Source organism: Bidens hawaiensis, unplaced genomic scaffold (assembly GCF_021521415.1).
Source record: "Bidens hawaiensis isolate Kalapana, Puna unplaced genomic scaffold, B.hawaiensis_p1.1 tig00006888_1, whole genome shotgun sequence".
Classification (NCBI taxonomy): domain Eukaryota; kingdom Viridiplantae; phylum Streptophyta; class Magnoliopsida; order Asterales; family Asteraceae; genus Bidens; species Bidens hawaiensis.
This window is the reverse complement of record NW_027491469.1, coordinates 168,044-181,552: the sequence shown is the minus strand read 5'-3', so window position 1 is coordinate 181,552 and position 13,509 is coordinate 168,044. Positions and strand designations below refer to the sequence as shown.

The 13,509-nt window shown below is 33.7% G+C and overlaps 1 protein-coding gene across 1 annotated transcript; it reads right to left on the bottom strand.

Annotated features, from left to right (window-relative positions):
* Positions 1–48: 48 nt before the first annotated feature.
* LOC143633750 (uncharacterized) lies at positions 49–6,503 on the bottom strand. The gene is made up of 16 exons (XM_077101998.1): positions 6,323–6,503; positions 4,391–4,989; positions 4,167–4,296; positions 3,567–3,768; positions 3,314–3,400; positions 3,168–3,227; positions 2,999–3,085; positions 2,684–2,755; positions 2,561–2,616; positions 2,203–2,288; positions 2,027–2,117; positions 1,793–1,950; positions 1,568–1,659; positions 1,401–1,475; positions 1,186–1,259; positions 49–509 (listed from the first exon to the last, which is right to left on the bottom strand). Exons 2-16 carry the CDS (start codon positions 4,944–4,946, stop codon positions 434–436), a joined length of 1,902 nt encoding a protein of 633 aa, XP_076958113.1. The 5' UTR covers positions 4,947–4,989; positions 6,323–6,503; the 3' UTR covers positions 49–433.
* Between the last annotated feature and the right edge of the window lie 7,006 nt (positions 6,504–13,509).

The following is a 13,509-nucleotide window of genomic DNA, read 5'->3' as shown; positions in this document are numbered from 1 at the left end:
TATCAAGCCATGAGATTTTTGAACCTAAATTAGATTTACATAGCGTATAAAACAAATATAGAGGCAATAACTATTTGATTCTTTTATAACTACTATGACCTATGGATAAAAACTACTCGTTAAAATCTTGAATCAAGCCGAGCTTAAACGAGCAATCCCCAACACCACGCATATTTAAAGATACACAAACTCGTGTTGAACACGAAATGTTTTTTGCTCTCAATCAAATGATAATTTATTATTTCTCACTTTTTAAATTAAAACCAATACACACAATCCTACATATATCTTAAAACACACAAACTGCCTAGGATAAACAGCATGCATAATCTTAATAATATGTCTTGTTACCTAAAACTATATACACACACAATGATTTTCGCTTTCCAACACATTACCGCTTGCATATAGCGGATGATCAATGCTAGATGATCTACACGCATCCTTGTTCCGACATACTGGTAGCAATCGTCAAAAACGCAGAGATTACGCTACCATGTATCAAAGCCCTAGACAACCAATACAAGAAGAATGTTAGCAGTCGACACATTTACTCAAACGGGTCGCTTTGAGTTGTGTTTTATCTCAAACAAGTTAATGTGGGTTATGGTTCAAATAAAGGAAATTGCTAATGCAAAATTTAAATAAACGTAATGAAAATGACACTTAACTCTAGAATTAAAAAAACTCAAAATGACTCTTTTACCTCTGACTTAACGGGCAAAATAGACGGGCGGCAGCGGGGGGGGGGGGGGGGGGGTGTAGAAAAAACTACTAAAATGGCATGTTTTTTAAACGTGAAGTATCCAGTTGCAATGAATTCAAAAACGGTACTAAAGTTGCGTAGTTGAACAAACCACATGTATGAAAATGGCACTTAACTCTATTAAAAAATAAACAGGTCAATAGATCAAACGGGTTAAAAGTTGACCGTAACGCATGCAACCTTGGAAAAACATTTTAATTTAGTAAAAAAAAAAAGTTGAAACAAAATATCATCTATTTTTAAGCACACAACCTTTAAAATCATTTTTTATTCAAAAATGTAGATAATAATTTTAATGTAACCATTTTAATTCAATGATCAAGATTTTTATTGAAACTTTTTTTTCTTGTAATTCTAACTAACACAATAAGCATTATTGTTATTTTCTGTATGTGTAATTATGCATTTGAGAATCTTACTCTGGACTCTCTTTCTGATAACCAAATTCTGCTGCTGCTTTGAGAGCCCGTTGGTACGTCTGTTTCATTGCTTCCTGTCATTAAAAAAAGTAACAACGGTTCACAAAAGAGTAAATTGCATTAATAAAAATAAAAATAAATAAAAAAACAATTGACCCGTATTTAAACAAACGAAGAAAACCGAACTTGTAATTTTCATGAAATTAGTTTCTTGCCTGTAATTTGGACTCGAAGTCCTCGGGTGCCCAGTTAAGATTGTACTCTTTCAGCTCAAGCTCACCAGCAACAACCTAGACAATATCATATAAAAATAATTAAAACATTAATAAAAATTTGTGCCGATTTATATAACAAGATGTACGTCATTAATATGTATGCATACCCCTCCGGTACCAGCAGCTATGGAAGGAGCAATTAGAACATTGGCTCCTTTCAACACATCTAGTGCTTCGGAAGTACATGCCATGTTTGATCCTAAAAAATAATACAAATAATTACCAAAATAAACATAAAAAAATAAAAAATAATAAAAAAATAGAAGAAATAATAATAATAATAATAATAATTACAGATTTACAGGTGGCTAAAATGAGGGAAAAAAAATCACCTTCAATAAGTATACGGCATCCCAAATTAACGAGATTAATGGCATCCGAATGATCGATTTCATTTTGTGAAGCACAAGGGAAAGCAACATCACATCTTTCATTCCAAGGTTTTGCTTCATCATAGTACTTAGCACGTGCATAAGTCTTCGAATAATCTCTGGATATATTAAAGGAACGTATATCAAGTAAAGAACGATAAAAATGAAGTATGTATTTTCGAGAGGTACAAAAACCTTAAACTTCGATGTTGTGCTTTGATGTCTCTAAGGAAAGATAGTTTCATGAAATCAAAGCCGTCTTCGTCAACTAGATAACCTTTTGAATCTGTAAAAATTTGTTGGCGCATATAACGCGTTATTAGATTATGTTAAATAAGTTAAATCTATCGAGTGTTGAAAAATGAAAGAACCTGATACTGTGATGGGAAGAGCTCCATATGCAATAAGCTTTTCTAAAACATGCATTGCTATCTTCCCGGACCCACTAACCACACATCTAAAAATAAAATAAAAAAAAACATAATTACTAAATCCATATTCAAAGCATGTTTTAAAAAGCTAAGGATAACGTATGTTGAGGCCACGGGCAAAGAACATGTCAAATGACAAAAACACCCTTAAAAGTTTTGAAAAGACGTAATACGCATTAAAATTGTTGTCTTTTCAAGAATTTCAAGGGCATTTTCGTCATTGGACATTTTTTGTCGGAACTGTTGAAACCAAATATGAACTTGGGCTTAAAAAAATAAATATAGTTTGGTGAAAAACCTTAGTCCTTTGAGTTCTTTATTCATGTCTGCAAGCATAAGTTGTGCAAAGAAAACCTGTAAAAAAAACAATACAATTTCTTAAACCATTTTTTAATAAATGCAAAAAATAGCAAAAGCTTACCAGTCCATAACCAGTAGCTTCAGTACGTAGGCTGGAACCGGACCAATTAAGTCTCGGACCTGTAAAACTTCCCTGCCCGAAAATATTACAAAAATCAAATACAGAAAACACAAACAAATCCAAAGTTTAATAAAAAAACATCATGAAAATATTATAAAAACGACAGGAAGTAATTTAATTTACTTAAAGTGAAGAAATAATATTTTGCAAATTAAGATTATAGTTTTAAATAATTTAATTTATCTTAAATTCGAGAAAAGTAAAGACCCGTTTTCCCCGTTCGAACAATTACCCATTTTGCCACGTCAGCCTCACCTGAGAATGTCCAGCCAAGCGTCTATATTGGCCATACAGAAAGCCCATTTCACGGGTGCCAACGCCCATCTCCTCAGAAGGAAGATCCTGATATTATCATGAAAAAAAGATTGCACGTGTCATACTAATAAATATTAGAATACAAAAGCAATAAACGTGATTTGGATACCTTATCGGGACTAATGTAACGATACAGCTCGTCCATATAGCTCTGGCAGAAGTGCATAATCTACAAACAAGAACGACATAGAAATCACAATTTTATTTAAAACGCATCATAAACGAGTACATTGATATAAAGATTAAACGAAGTACCTCATTGTCACTTTTCCCTTTGGGATCAAAATCACTTCCACCCGATGCTCCTCCAAGTCGATAAGGAGATAATGCAGTCCTTAATGTCTGCAGTCAAAAGTCGAAAGTCAAAGTTGGAAAAACTCAAAACTATGGCTGTGAAATGCATAAAAGAAGACGACCCGTGAAAGAAAATTCACGAAAAAGATAACGGGAGCTGAAAAATATGACCTTTATTTAAAAATATTAAAGAAGGTAAAAGATGGAAACTTGCCTGCTGAAAACCGAGAAACTTGGCGATACTTAAGTTCATTAAAGGGTGAAAACGAAGGCCTCCTCTACATGGGCCCAAGGTCTGGTTAAACTGGACCCGAAACCCACGATTGACGTGCATTTCACCTCTATCATCAACCCATGGAACTCGAAAGATAATTGTACGCTCAGGTTCTAACAACCGCTCCATTGTATTGACATAACTACATGTTAAAAAAAACAATGATAAAAGAAACTCATTAAGAGTGACAAGATATTCGGGTTGGGTCGGTAATAGATCAAAATTGGTACTTTTAGGTTCAGTTTGGGTCGGTAATAGATCAGAATTTGTCCATTTCTTTAATTTTATAAACAGTCAACTTATTCAATATGACTACAAATCATATTACCCAAAAAACAATCTTATCCTTTTTAGTGACAGGTTTAAAAAGGTTGTACGCATAATTACGCTTTCGGCGACTTTCGACCCGCTTCTTTTTTAGCTTTTACTTCTTTTTTTATGCACAATCCAAATGGCACCTATTTAGGTGAGCGGGGCGAAACTGCCACCCCTACTATTAGAGCAAATAAAATCAATACAATCCACTTTGAGAAAACACACCCTGAGTTTTTTGAAATGACTCTTTCAAGAGAGCGTATAACTTCTTGCACAGATTGTATGAACTCGAGCTCATTAGGATCTCGTTTTAGTGCGGCTTCAACAATCGATCCAGCCGATTTTGACATGAGAGCTGTCATAAATGTTATATTATCATTAAAAAAATAAAATAAAAATATATATAAAAAAACTTGAATATTTTAATAATGATAAAAAACAGTACAAACCTTTAACATATATGGGCTTGTCAGCAATGATCTTATCTTTAGAGGCCAACTGGAGACGAAGAGCCTCTTTATGAAGCAAACTGTTGTTATGTTCTTCTAACGCACTCATTTGCATATTTCTACTGCCTTCATTTCCATAAGGGTTTCTTCTATGTTTCCTACCATATTCCCTGCAAATCGAGCAAAATATCCTCGTCGTACCTTCTTTCATATCCACATAGGCCCATTTGTACGTGTCGGCCCATTCTTCCCGCCATCTTTTCACCACTTTTTTCTTTCTTTTGGCGGGAATTGACTTTAACAATTCTTGATTGTCGCTTGGAAGTTGTGAAACAACGACCATATTCTTGTTTTCATCATGATCATCAGCTGAAGATTCTTGTGGCGGAACGGTAATCAAAGGAGTGTGAGCAAACGTCGGGTCGTCGTCACTGGGCCCGATTTCTAAATCGATTTCTCCACCGAGCTCTCTGACCACCAAATGATGCCTTTGTTGAATCAAGCTGATGTCATCCATTGCAGAATCCATCCCTAGCCCGACAACTGGAATCAACATTCAGCATCACAAGTGTAATCCCTCCTCGGGCTGTTTGTTGAATCTGTATGAATGTAAAGATATATATTTAGACGAGATTATGTGGTTTCATATGATTAGAATCAGATAATTAGTTGTAATAAAACGGACAACTAATTATCTGCTTTATTGGTTTCACAAATAAGCTGTGTATGTTACTTATGGTATTAAAAGATTATAACAATCAACAAAGAAAGAATGAATTCTGTTACATTATGTGTGCCGACATAAAAGATATGCAATACAAAGTAAATACATCAGAATAAAAAAATATAAATAAAAAGTCTTTTTTAAGGTGAGTTGTTGCATATATAACATTGTCATGATAAGGAACTAAGGAAGTGATGATAACTATTTTTCCCAAATTACATCTAACGGTACTAAGATGTGTAATCTATTACAACCGGAGTAATGATAATGATAATTCCAAAAATAAATGTAACAGATAGAAACAATAACATGCCTTTTTACTACAATTTAATGTGTATATCATCATGTTTGAGCATTAACGGGATGCGTACACAAGCCGCTATGCTCATACCAACTACCACTACGACACGTCTTCTTTTCCCATCAAATTAGTTTTAGTGGTTAGGACTTTACGTAACCGAGTTCTACACGTAATCATCTGACTATAAAGTGATCAAAAAATCAATTTCATCCTAGCTGAAACAAAACCGACTTTACCCATGTCCATGGTTGTAAAAAAACGTGTCAGTCAAAATAGAAAAACTTATATCTAAAATTTGGTATGTATATGTATAATTTTTCATATAAATTTTAATCTGATTAATCCTAAATACTCCCTATTAACCCTGATAAATCGCTTGTTCCTACCCCACAGCTCGACTAGCACCTAGCGAGTTCTACAACACTGCGAGTGTCTATTTTAGATAATCATAATGTGCCAACTGCCAAACACTCAAAACTCTTGAATAACTACACACTCAACACCATCAAATATGATTATCACAACTCGAAAGTCGAAACAACAAAAGCACATCGAACCTGATTAAAACACAAAGCTGAAGCTTAATGCAACCGACCTATCTTCTGTTTCTACATTAACTAAAAATAAAAATAAAAACCCTAAAATAATGAAATTAAAAAAAAAAGATTATTAATTTCTCAAGATACAATTTTTTCCCCTTTTTTACATATACCCATTAATCTAATTCATCGTTTGAATCAATTAATCAAACAACACAACAAAAAAAACCCCTAATTTGAGCTTCGGGTACAATACCCAAATCCACCCAATTCAAGATTCATAACCCAATTGATTCTGACCCAAAGATTGAAACTTTATTTCAATTAAACGTAATAAAGATAAAATTAAAGGGGATTTGAGGACTTACAGAACTGGTGTTTGACTATGTTGACTGTTTAATGAAGTGGGTCAACTGGGAATTGAAGGTTGATTGAGCATTGGATTGATTTGGTGGTGGATGATCATAAGCATAAGAAAGTGTGGATAATAATAATAATAATAATAATAATAATAATAATAATAATAATAATAATAATATTAATAATATTAATCTGTAGAAAGAAAGAAAGAGGGTGAGTTATTGATAGCTCAAGAAAGTTGGGTGTTTTTTCAATTTATGGAAACAGAGCTACAAAGAGCAGTGGAAGATTGGAATATTATTATTATTATTATTATTATTATTATTATTCAGAAAATTGAATTTTAATAATAGTTCATACGAAGAATGTGACAAATGACATGGTTTTTGTTATTAAGAATTTAAGATAGGCTAACCAATAAGTAATCCAGTCTACTATAAGTAAGTTGTAACTGTCATTTAATCATTTATGTGGTTTTAAACACAGGTGTAATATAGTCATTGAAATAACAATTAGTTGGTTATTTATTAGGGGCACAGACAATTACTTAGTTAGAGTAAATTTCTACAGACAGAGTAAAAGGTACGAGTGTTATGGTATCAATTATTAGTTCATAGTTTGAATTACTAAACCTAATTTATTGAAGGGGATGTTACTTTGCGGTATTAAGGTGTGTGGGAAAGTGACTTATTCCGTGTGATTGATGGTTTTAGAGGGTGTGTTTAGATGTTAAAAATGTTTATTACAAGCCTTGGCTACCAACAAGGGGCTTTGATGTAAAATACAAAAATAAGAAATTGTTGACACATGACTAAATGAGAGAGATTAGATTTTCAGGCTTTTCCTTTTAAGTTTCATGAAAATCCAAATATAAATAAATAAAAGACCTTTTGTGGGTAAAAAGTCAAATGTGAAAAGGTTGGTTACAAGGCTATGCGTAGTGGAGGGGCTACAAATTAAGGCGTTTTGCGTTGTGTGGCGTCCAGCCAGCAAGGGGTGAAAATTTGTTTTTGGGGTGTAATGGTGTAGGGGCTACAATAGTAATATAATATATATATATATATATGTGTGTGTTTATGTGTATATATAACACACACACACATACTAATATAATAATAATATCTTCTTCTTCTTCCACGGCGACTTCTTCTCCTCGCCCGCACCCCTTTTCGCCCAGAAATCGCCCAGGGGGGCGGTGTTCGCGGCCCTTCTCGCCCGAGTTGTAGACCCACTACACTCAGCCTAAAGGGTTGAAAAATACTTGTAATTTTAGATTACACTAACATAGACACTTGTTAATTCTACTCCTAAATCTACATTATTATCGACTACGGGACTCAAGCCCTCAATTGTCATAAACAAACTATGTAGCCTAAATAAATAAGATTTTGAGAAAATAAATATAAAATTTTAAATGATTAGTTCAAATAAACCAACGGGGTCAGTTATGTAAAATACTATAATACTTAAATCTGGCAAAATAAATAATGTTATTCTTAGAATACAACTCAACTTCTACTTAAGAAGAAAAAAGTCACAAATATGTTAGTCATAATTTTAACAACTTATTACAATACTATAATAAGAAAGAATACATAAAAAAAAATTTCTATAGTCAAAATGAATAAAAGAATGGTGATTATTTGTCAAAATTCTCTTTAAGAAAAAAAAAAGATGGGTCCGATGTCATACTTTTGTAATCTTAATACATTAAAAAGTAGGCTAGGCATTGTAATTTAAGAAAGAAAAACAATAACAAATCATGAATATATATATATATATATAAAAGGTAAATCACAATTATCTTTACAATTTGTATCACTAAAAATTATGAGAGTTGTCTTTTTCCCATTCTTTAAGGGTAAGGATTAAGTCATAATTATAATAGAGTTGTTGTAACGCTCACTTTAATATAATTGAGAATAAAACTTAAATTATATCTCTATACTATAGTTTATAAAGTGAATACATGGATTTTCTATAACTCTATATGCTAAAAGATGTTTTAGTTTTCTAACTATAGTCAAAAACACAAACCCTTGTATAAGTACGAAGACTAGGGATGGAACAAAATGGTGACAGAATTATTCATCAGGGTTGATATCAAGGTAAATCTATGAAGGAAATGTACGTCGATGGTTAAAATATGTGGATGCGTTTACGTTTCGTTTATATTTCTGACTAGGCATTAAGTAGTCAAATTTTAGACGTAAATGCATTTCTATTTCGTCAATTCAAATACGGTATTCCTGTGTTTGCTTCTAATAGGATGCATACATGTTAAGAATGAGCTCGGAACAAAGAACCAAAACATTGTTAATGATAATAAAATTAAAATACATGTCATGAAACATATGATCATATATATTCGATACATTGACATATAATAATATATTTTCGATACATCTTCTCGACTTCATTAGCTTAAGGTTGTATGAAAGGATAAAATGATGGATTAATCTAAAAGAGACTTGTTTATAGACTGAGTGCAAGCTTGAACTAAACAAATATCATAATTTCGTTGAACAAGAATCACGAATCGATACAACAACTATGCACTGATCGCCCACGATCCCCATAATTTAAGGTAGGGTGGATTGCCAAAAAGGAAGTTTCCAACCACCGTAACCACATCACCCCCAAGCAGCCGAGACGGTTCATATACTTTTAAGCTTGAGACCAAGTTTGTCCGGCTCGACCCATGAATAGTCACAAGTACCATCCAAACACTTCAAACAAGTTTATCACCATTTGTAAACATAGTACAAAACCAAAACAAAATCATATATAATAAGAGTCAAATGTATCCGGATTCCTTTTCTTATAATCTTATCCAAAATCCCAGATGCTAAGAAACATGTTCGCTAGAATGGGCCAATGGGGTCCTCCACTTGTTACCAAACAGGAATTACCATACACACTACAAATTGTCAAATCCTTATTCGGATTCCAATTTTATCTCTACCATATCATAGTATTGTTTTCTTAATAACCAATATCATAGAATAATAGTGCTGGAATCGAACCGAACCAAACCAAACCAAACAATGCCATGTTTAAGTTCATCCGCTAAGCTTTTATCGAACAAGCGAATTATTCATGAACACCTAATGGAACAAAATATGTTCATTCATTTAATTTAAGAAAAATACTTGTTCGCGAACGTTTCACGAACACAAATGAACACAAACAATGTTATGTTTGATTTGTCTAAACGAGAATGCCCAATTTCAACTATTTGGTTTGGCTATCAAGTCTATGTTGGTGTTTCTTTTAACATTCATATTCATGTATCAATTTTACGTATAAATCAAATAATAGTTAATAATTTTGCTTAAATATATGCTACGATTAAAAAATCATTAAAAAAATATTAAAACCTCTAATAAACAATCATAAACAAATACATTAACTGCTGCCCATTCATTTAGTTAATCGAACGAAATTCCTTATGTTTATTTATTTATTTGAAGTCATCTTCAATTCCCATGGCAAACATTTGTTCACACGAATAAGCACAAAATACATATTAAAAAAAACGTAGCAAATACATAACATGTTAATCACTTAATTGTTACATAACCAGAGACTAATTAATTAGCATACAACTAATAACAATAATCATAACTTACATTAGCAAGTAAACACGTAATCGGTATTTGAGTTTCGGTTTCGGTTTGGTTTTCGGTTTCTTCAATCCTCGTAAATCCGACTGTAACACCCCAACTCGGAACGGGCTGGCGTGTTACTATTACAGATATCAAATCAACGCCACAATCCAAAATACAAAAAAAAAATCAATGCAACCTATGTTTGAACTTCATTATTCTCTCTCATCACTGATCTCCCTGATTTCCCGAATTACCTGTTAGCAAATAAGACAGACACAAACAAGAAAATACGGCTGAGCCAAAAATTGCCCAGTAACGGAGAGAACAATAGTACAGGTAAAAGCATACATAAGACAAAACACATACTGAAATAAAACTGAAACTATTGCGGATATAAAACCACGTTTTAGACCGAACTATAATTAAATGCGAAACATAATCCGATACACGATCGGGACGTAATCTGAATATACTCAAATTTAATCAAATGCAGATACACATATCAAAACGGACCAGAAATATAGCGAAACAAAATATAATTACTAAAATACACGACGATGATGTTAAAATAAATAGGTCGTGTAATACGGAAGCACCCAGAGCCTAAACAGAGGGGTACACAGCTAGCTAGTCCATGCACCAAGGAGACGGTGTGGGTGGCGTGCACACATTGTTCCATCTCAAACAGAAGTCAGAAGTCAGGAGTCAGGAGTCGGAGCTAAGATCGATCTATAAGCCTCTAAGTGGCCAAGGTACTACATGAGTACTTTCAGAGACGCCGTGAACTTTGATTACGCACTGTCACGATAAGTGCCATGTCAGGAGTCAGGAGTCAGAGCTAAGATCGATCTATACGCCTCTAAGTGGCCAAGGTACTACATGAGTACTTTCAGAGACGCCGTGAACTTTGATTACGCACTGTCACGATAAGTGCCATGTCGTTGACGCCCCAACGACAAGTCAGAAATGCCCGGGTAACAGAGTACTGAACTAAAGTCGTATAACTAAAAGATATTTAAACAGGAACATGCAATAATGAATTCAAAATATCTATAACCTATTGCATGCTACAAAATTAATATAACCATATCGTACGAATAAACCGAACTAGATAACAAAAATCCGCACTACGAAGTGACGGACATCGAATATAAAATGGACTAGAACCAATACTATGAGTGAAGAAAAACAGAATCCGTACAACAAAGTAGCGGACTATAATTAATACTAAGAGTAACAAAAACAGAAACCATACTTATGAAGTAACAAGAAACAGAATCCGTACCTTAATCAAAAGTGAAAACCAAGGTAAAGTCAACGTTGTCCGCCAATTGTACGAGAACCTCGACGGCCGAACAGAACGAATTAGATAGGCGAGGTAAGTCGCAGCGGTTGTGATTGTTTTCTTTGTCAACAACAGTTAGCGGTTGCGGGTGGCGGTTTAACTCGGAAGAAAACGGGGGTTGCAGATGGTGGCGACAGCAAGCGGCGAAAAGGGTGGGGTAATGCCGTAATGGATGATTTGGCAAAACGGAACCGAAGAAGAGAAGCTATTGATGAAGCTGAATTTGTTGCCGATTTTTCAAGAATAATCTGAGGTTTATAGAGTATATATGGACGAAAGGAAATCGTGATTGACAACCTACGAATACGGGTTGTAGATGTACTTGAAGGTGGTGATAAGGTAAGTTCAAATTTTAAAGAATCATATCTTGAAATTATAGGATTATGTGTGCTTATTATCTATCTATTTATTTAAATTGTTTATTTATATGAGTTTGCAACGATATACTACAATAATAATATTCAAATTCTACTTAATGGTATCTTTACTCAAATCATAAGAGATAATATATATATATATGTATATATATATATATATATATATATATATATATATATATATATCGTTAACAAGTTAACCCACGTATATATATTATCTTATCTCTAATACCATTTGATTACATATCAAATTTGAGTTCCCAACGAAATTCTAAATTCAATACAATTTCCATTAAACCATAATCATTTAAATAATCATCTTATTTTATTATCATAAAATTTAGCTATTATAATTATTATCTGAAAAATTCGGATATTACACCGACACTCGTCGGTTTCGGGATTCTCCTCACAAAACGAATGTAACGGGTCTTTATTCTCATCCAACTTCCGTCATAGATCCGCTTTGGCCTGACTAACCTCTTCCACTTCATCCCACGCCACCTTACACTCGTCGGACTCACGATTTGCTTCGCATACTTGCTTTGCTTCGGCTACTTTGGCTTCAATTAACTCCGTCAGCTTCTTCTCTCTCATCATTGTGCCTTTGTATTTCGCTGATCCGCCGCCGGTTACGGCGTTGGATACGGGTACGGAGGTACGGTGAGTGCGGATCGGAGTGGTGGTGGATCTGAAGGATGGTGGAAGGTTGAAGGGTACGGTAGTCGTCTGCATAGCTTGTGAAGCTTTGAGAAGACTCGTGAATTGCTTTTTTGGTTGTGGAAATGGAAGAATAATAATGGTGAATGAATTGGTGGGGAATAATATTATTAATAATAATATTAATGAAAGACTAACTTAACCATATGGATTCTAGATTATTCTTTTATCAACGTTTATTCCTTGGATTCCAACACGTTATTATTCTAGATTATTCTTTTATCAACGTTTATTCCTTGGATTCCAACACGTTATTTATACTTGGCGAAGGTTGGATAAGAATATCGGGGATCAGACTCAAAACGTATAAAGAATTTCATAAACACGGGAGGTTTATATTTTTTGTCGAAACCGATAAATTTACACTGTGTAAAGACAAGAATGTCGGGAAGGTGGGGGGGGTATCAGACTTAAAACATAAAAAGAATTCATAAACGAAGGGGTGGTTCAAATTTTCGGTTGAAAACAGGTAAATTTACGTTACGTATAAAAAAATTATGGGAAAATGGGGTAAATTTACACTACGCGAAAAAACAGGGGGACAGGGCCACCGCTGGCCCTCACTATGTTTCGCCCGTGTATACATCATAGGTCGTGTGTGAAAAGTGATTAAAAAGTGATTAAACAGGTTATTTTGATAGTTACAGAGGTTGCATGATATGAAGAAAAAGTCATGCGTTTGTATGATATTTTTTATTGACAAAGAAACAATCGTAACAAAGTCATAGGAGTTGTATGACCTTTTTCAACATGTTCGACGTGTATGATGGACGAAAAGTCGAAAAGGGTAATATGACTTGCATAGCTTGACATTTAAGCTGATATATACTTTGAAGGTGGTCACTAAGACACATAATGTATCTTAGCATTATGTTACAAAAGTAGGAATATAGCATAGACTTACACAAACAACAAATCTAACTCTTAAGCTAACTTTTACAAAATCATATGGCAAATAGTAATTGTAACCCGTGGAGGTCTCGAGTTCACTTTGGTAAAACGATCTTAGGTTTGAATCTAGTTTTTACTAGTTATCTATCACCATTAAGGCTAAGGCGCTAATAAGCACCTAATTATCTCTACACTAAGGTCATATGTAATAGTTAATGTCCCTTAATGGCATTTTCATCCATATCATCACT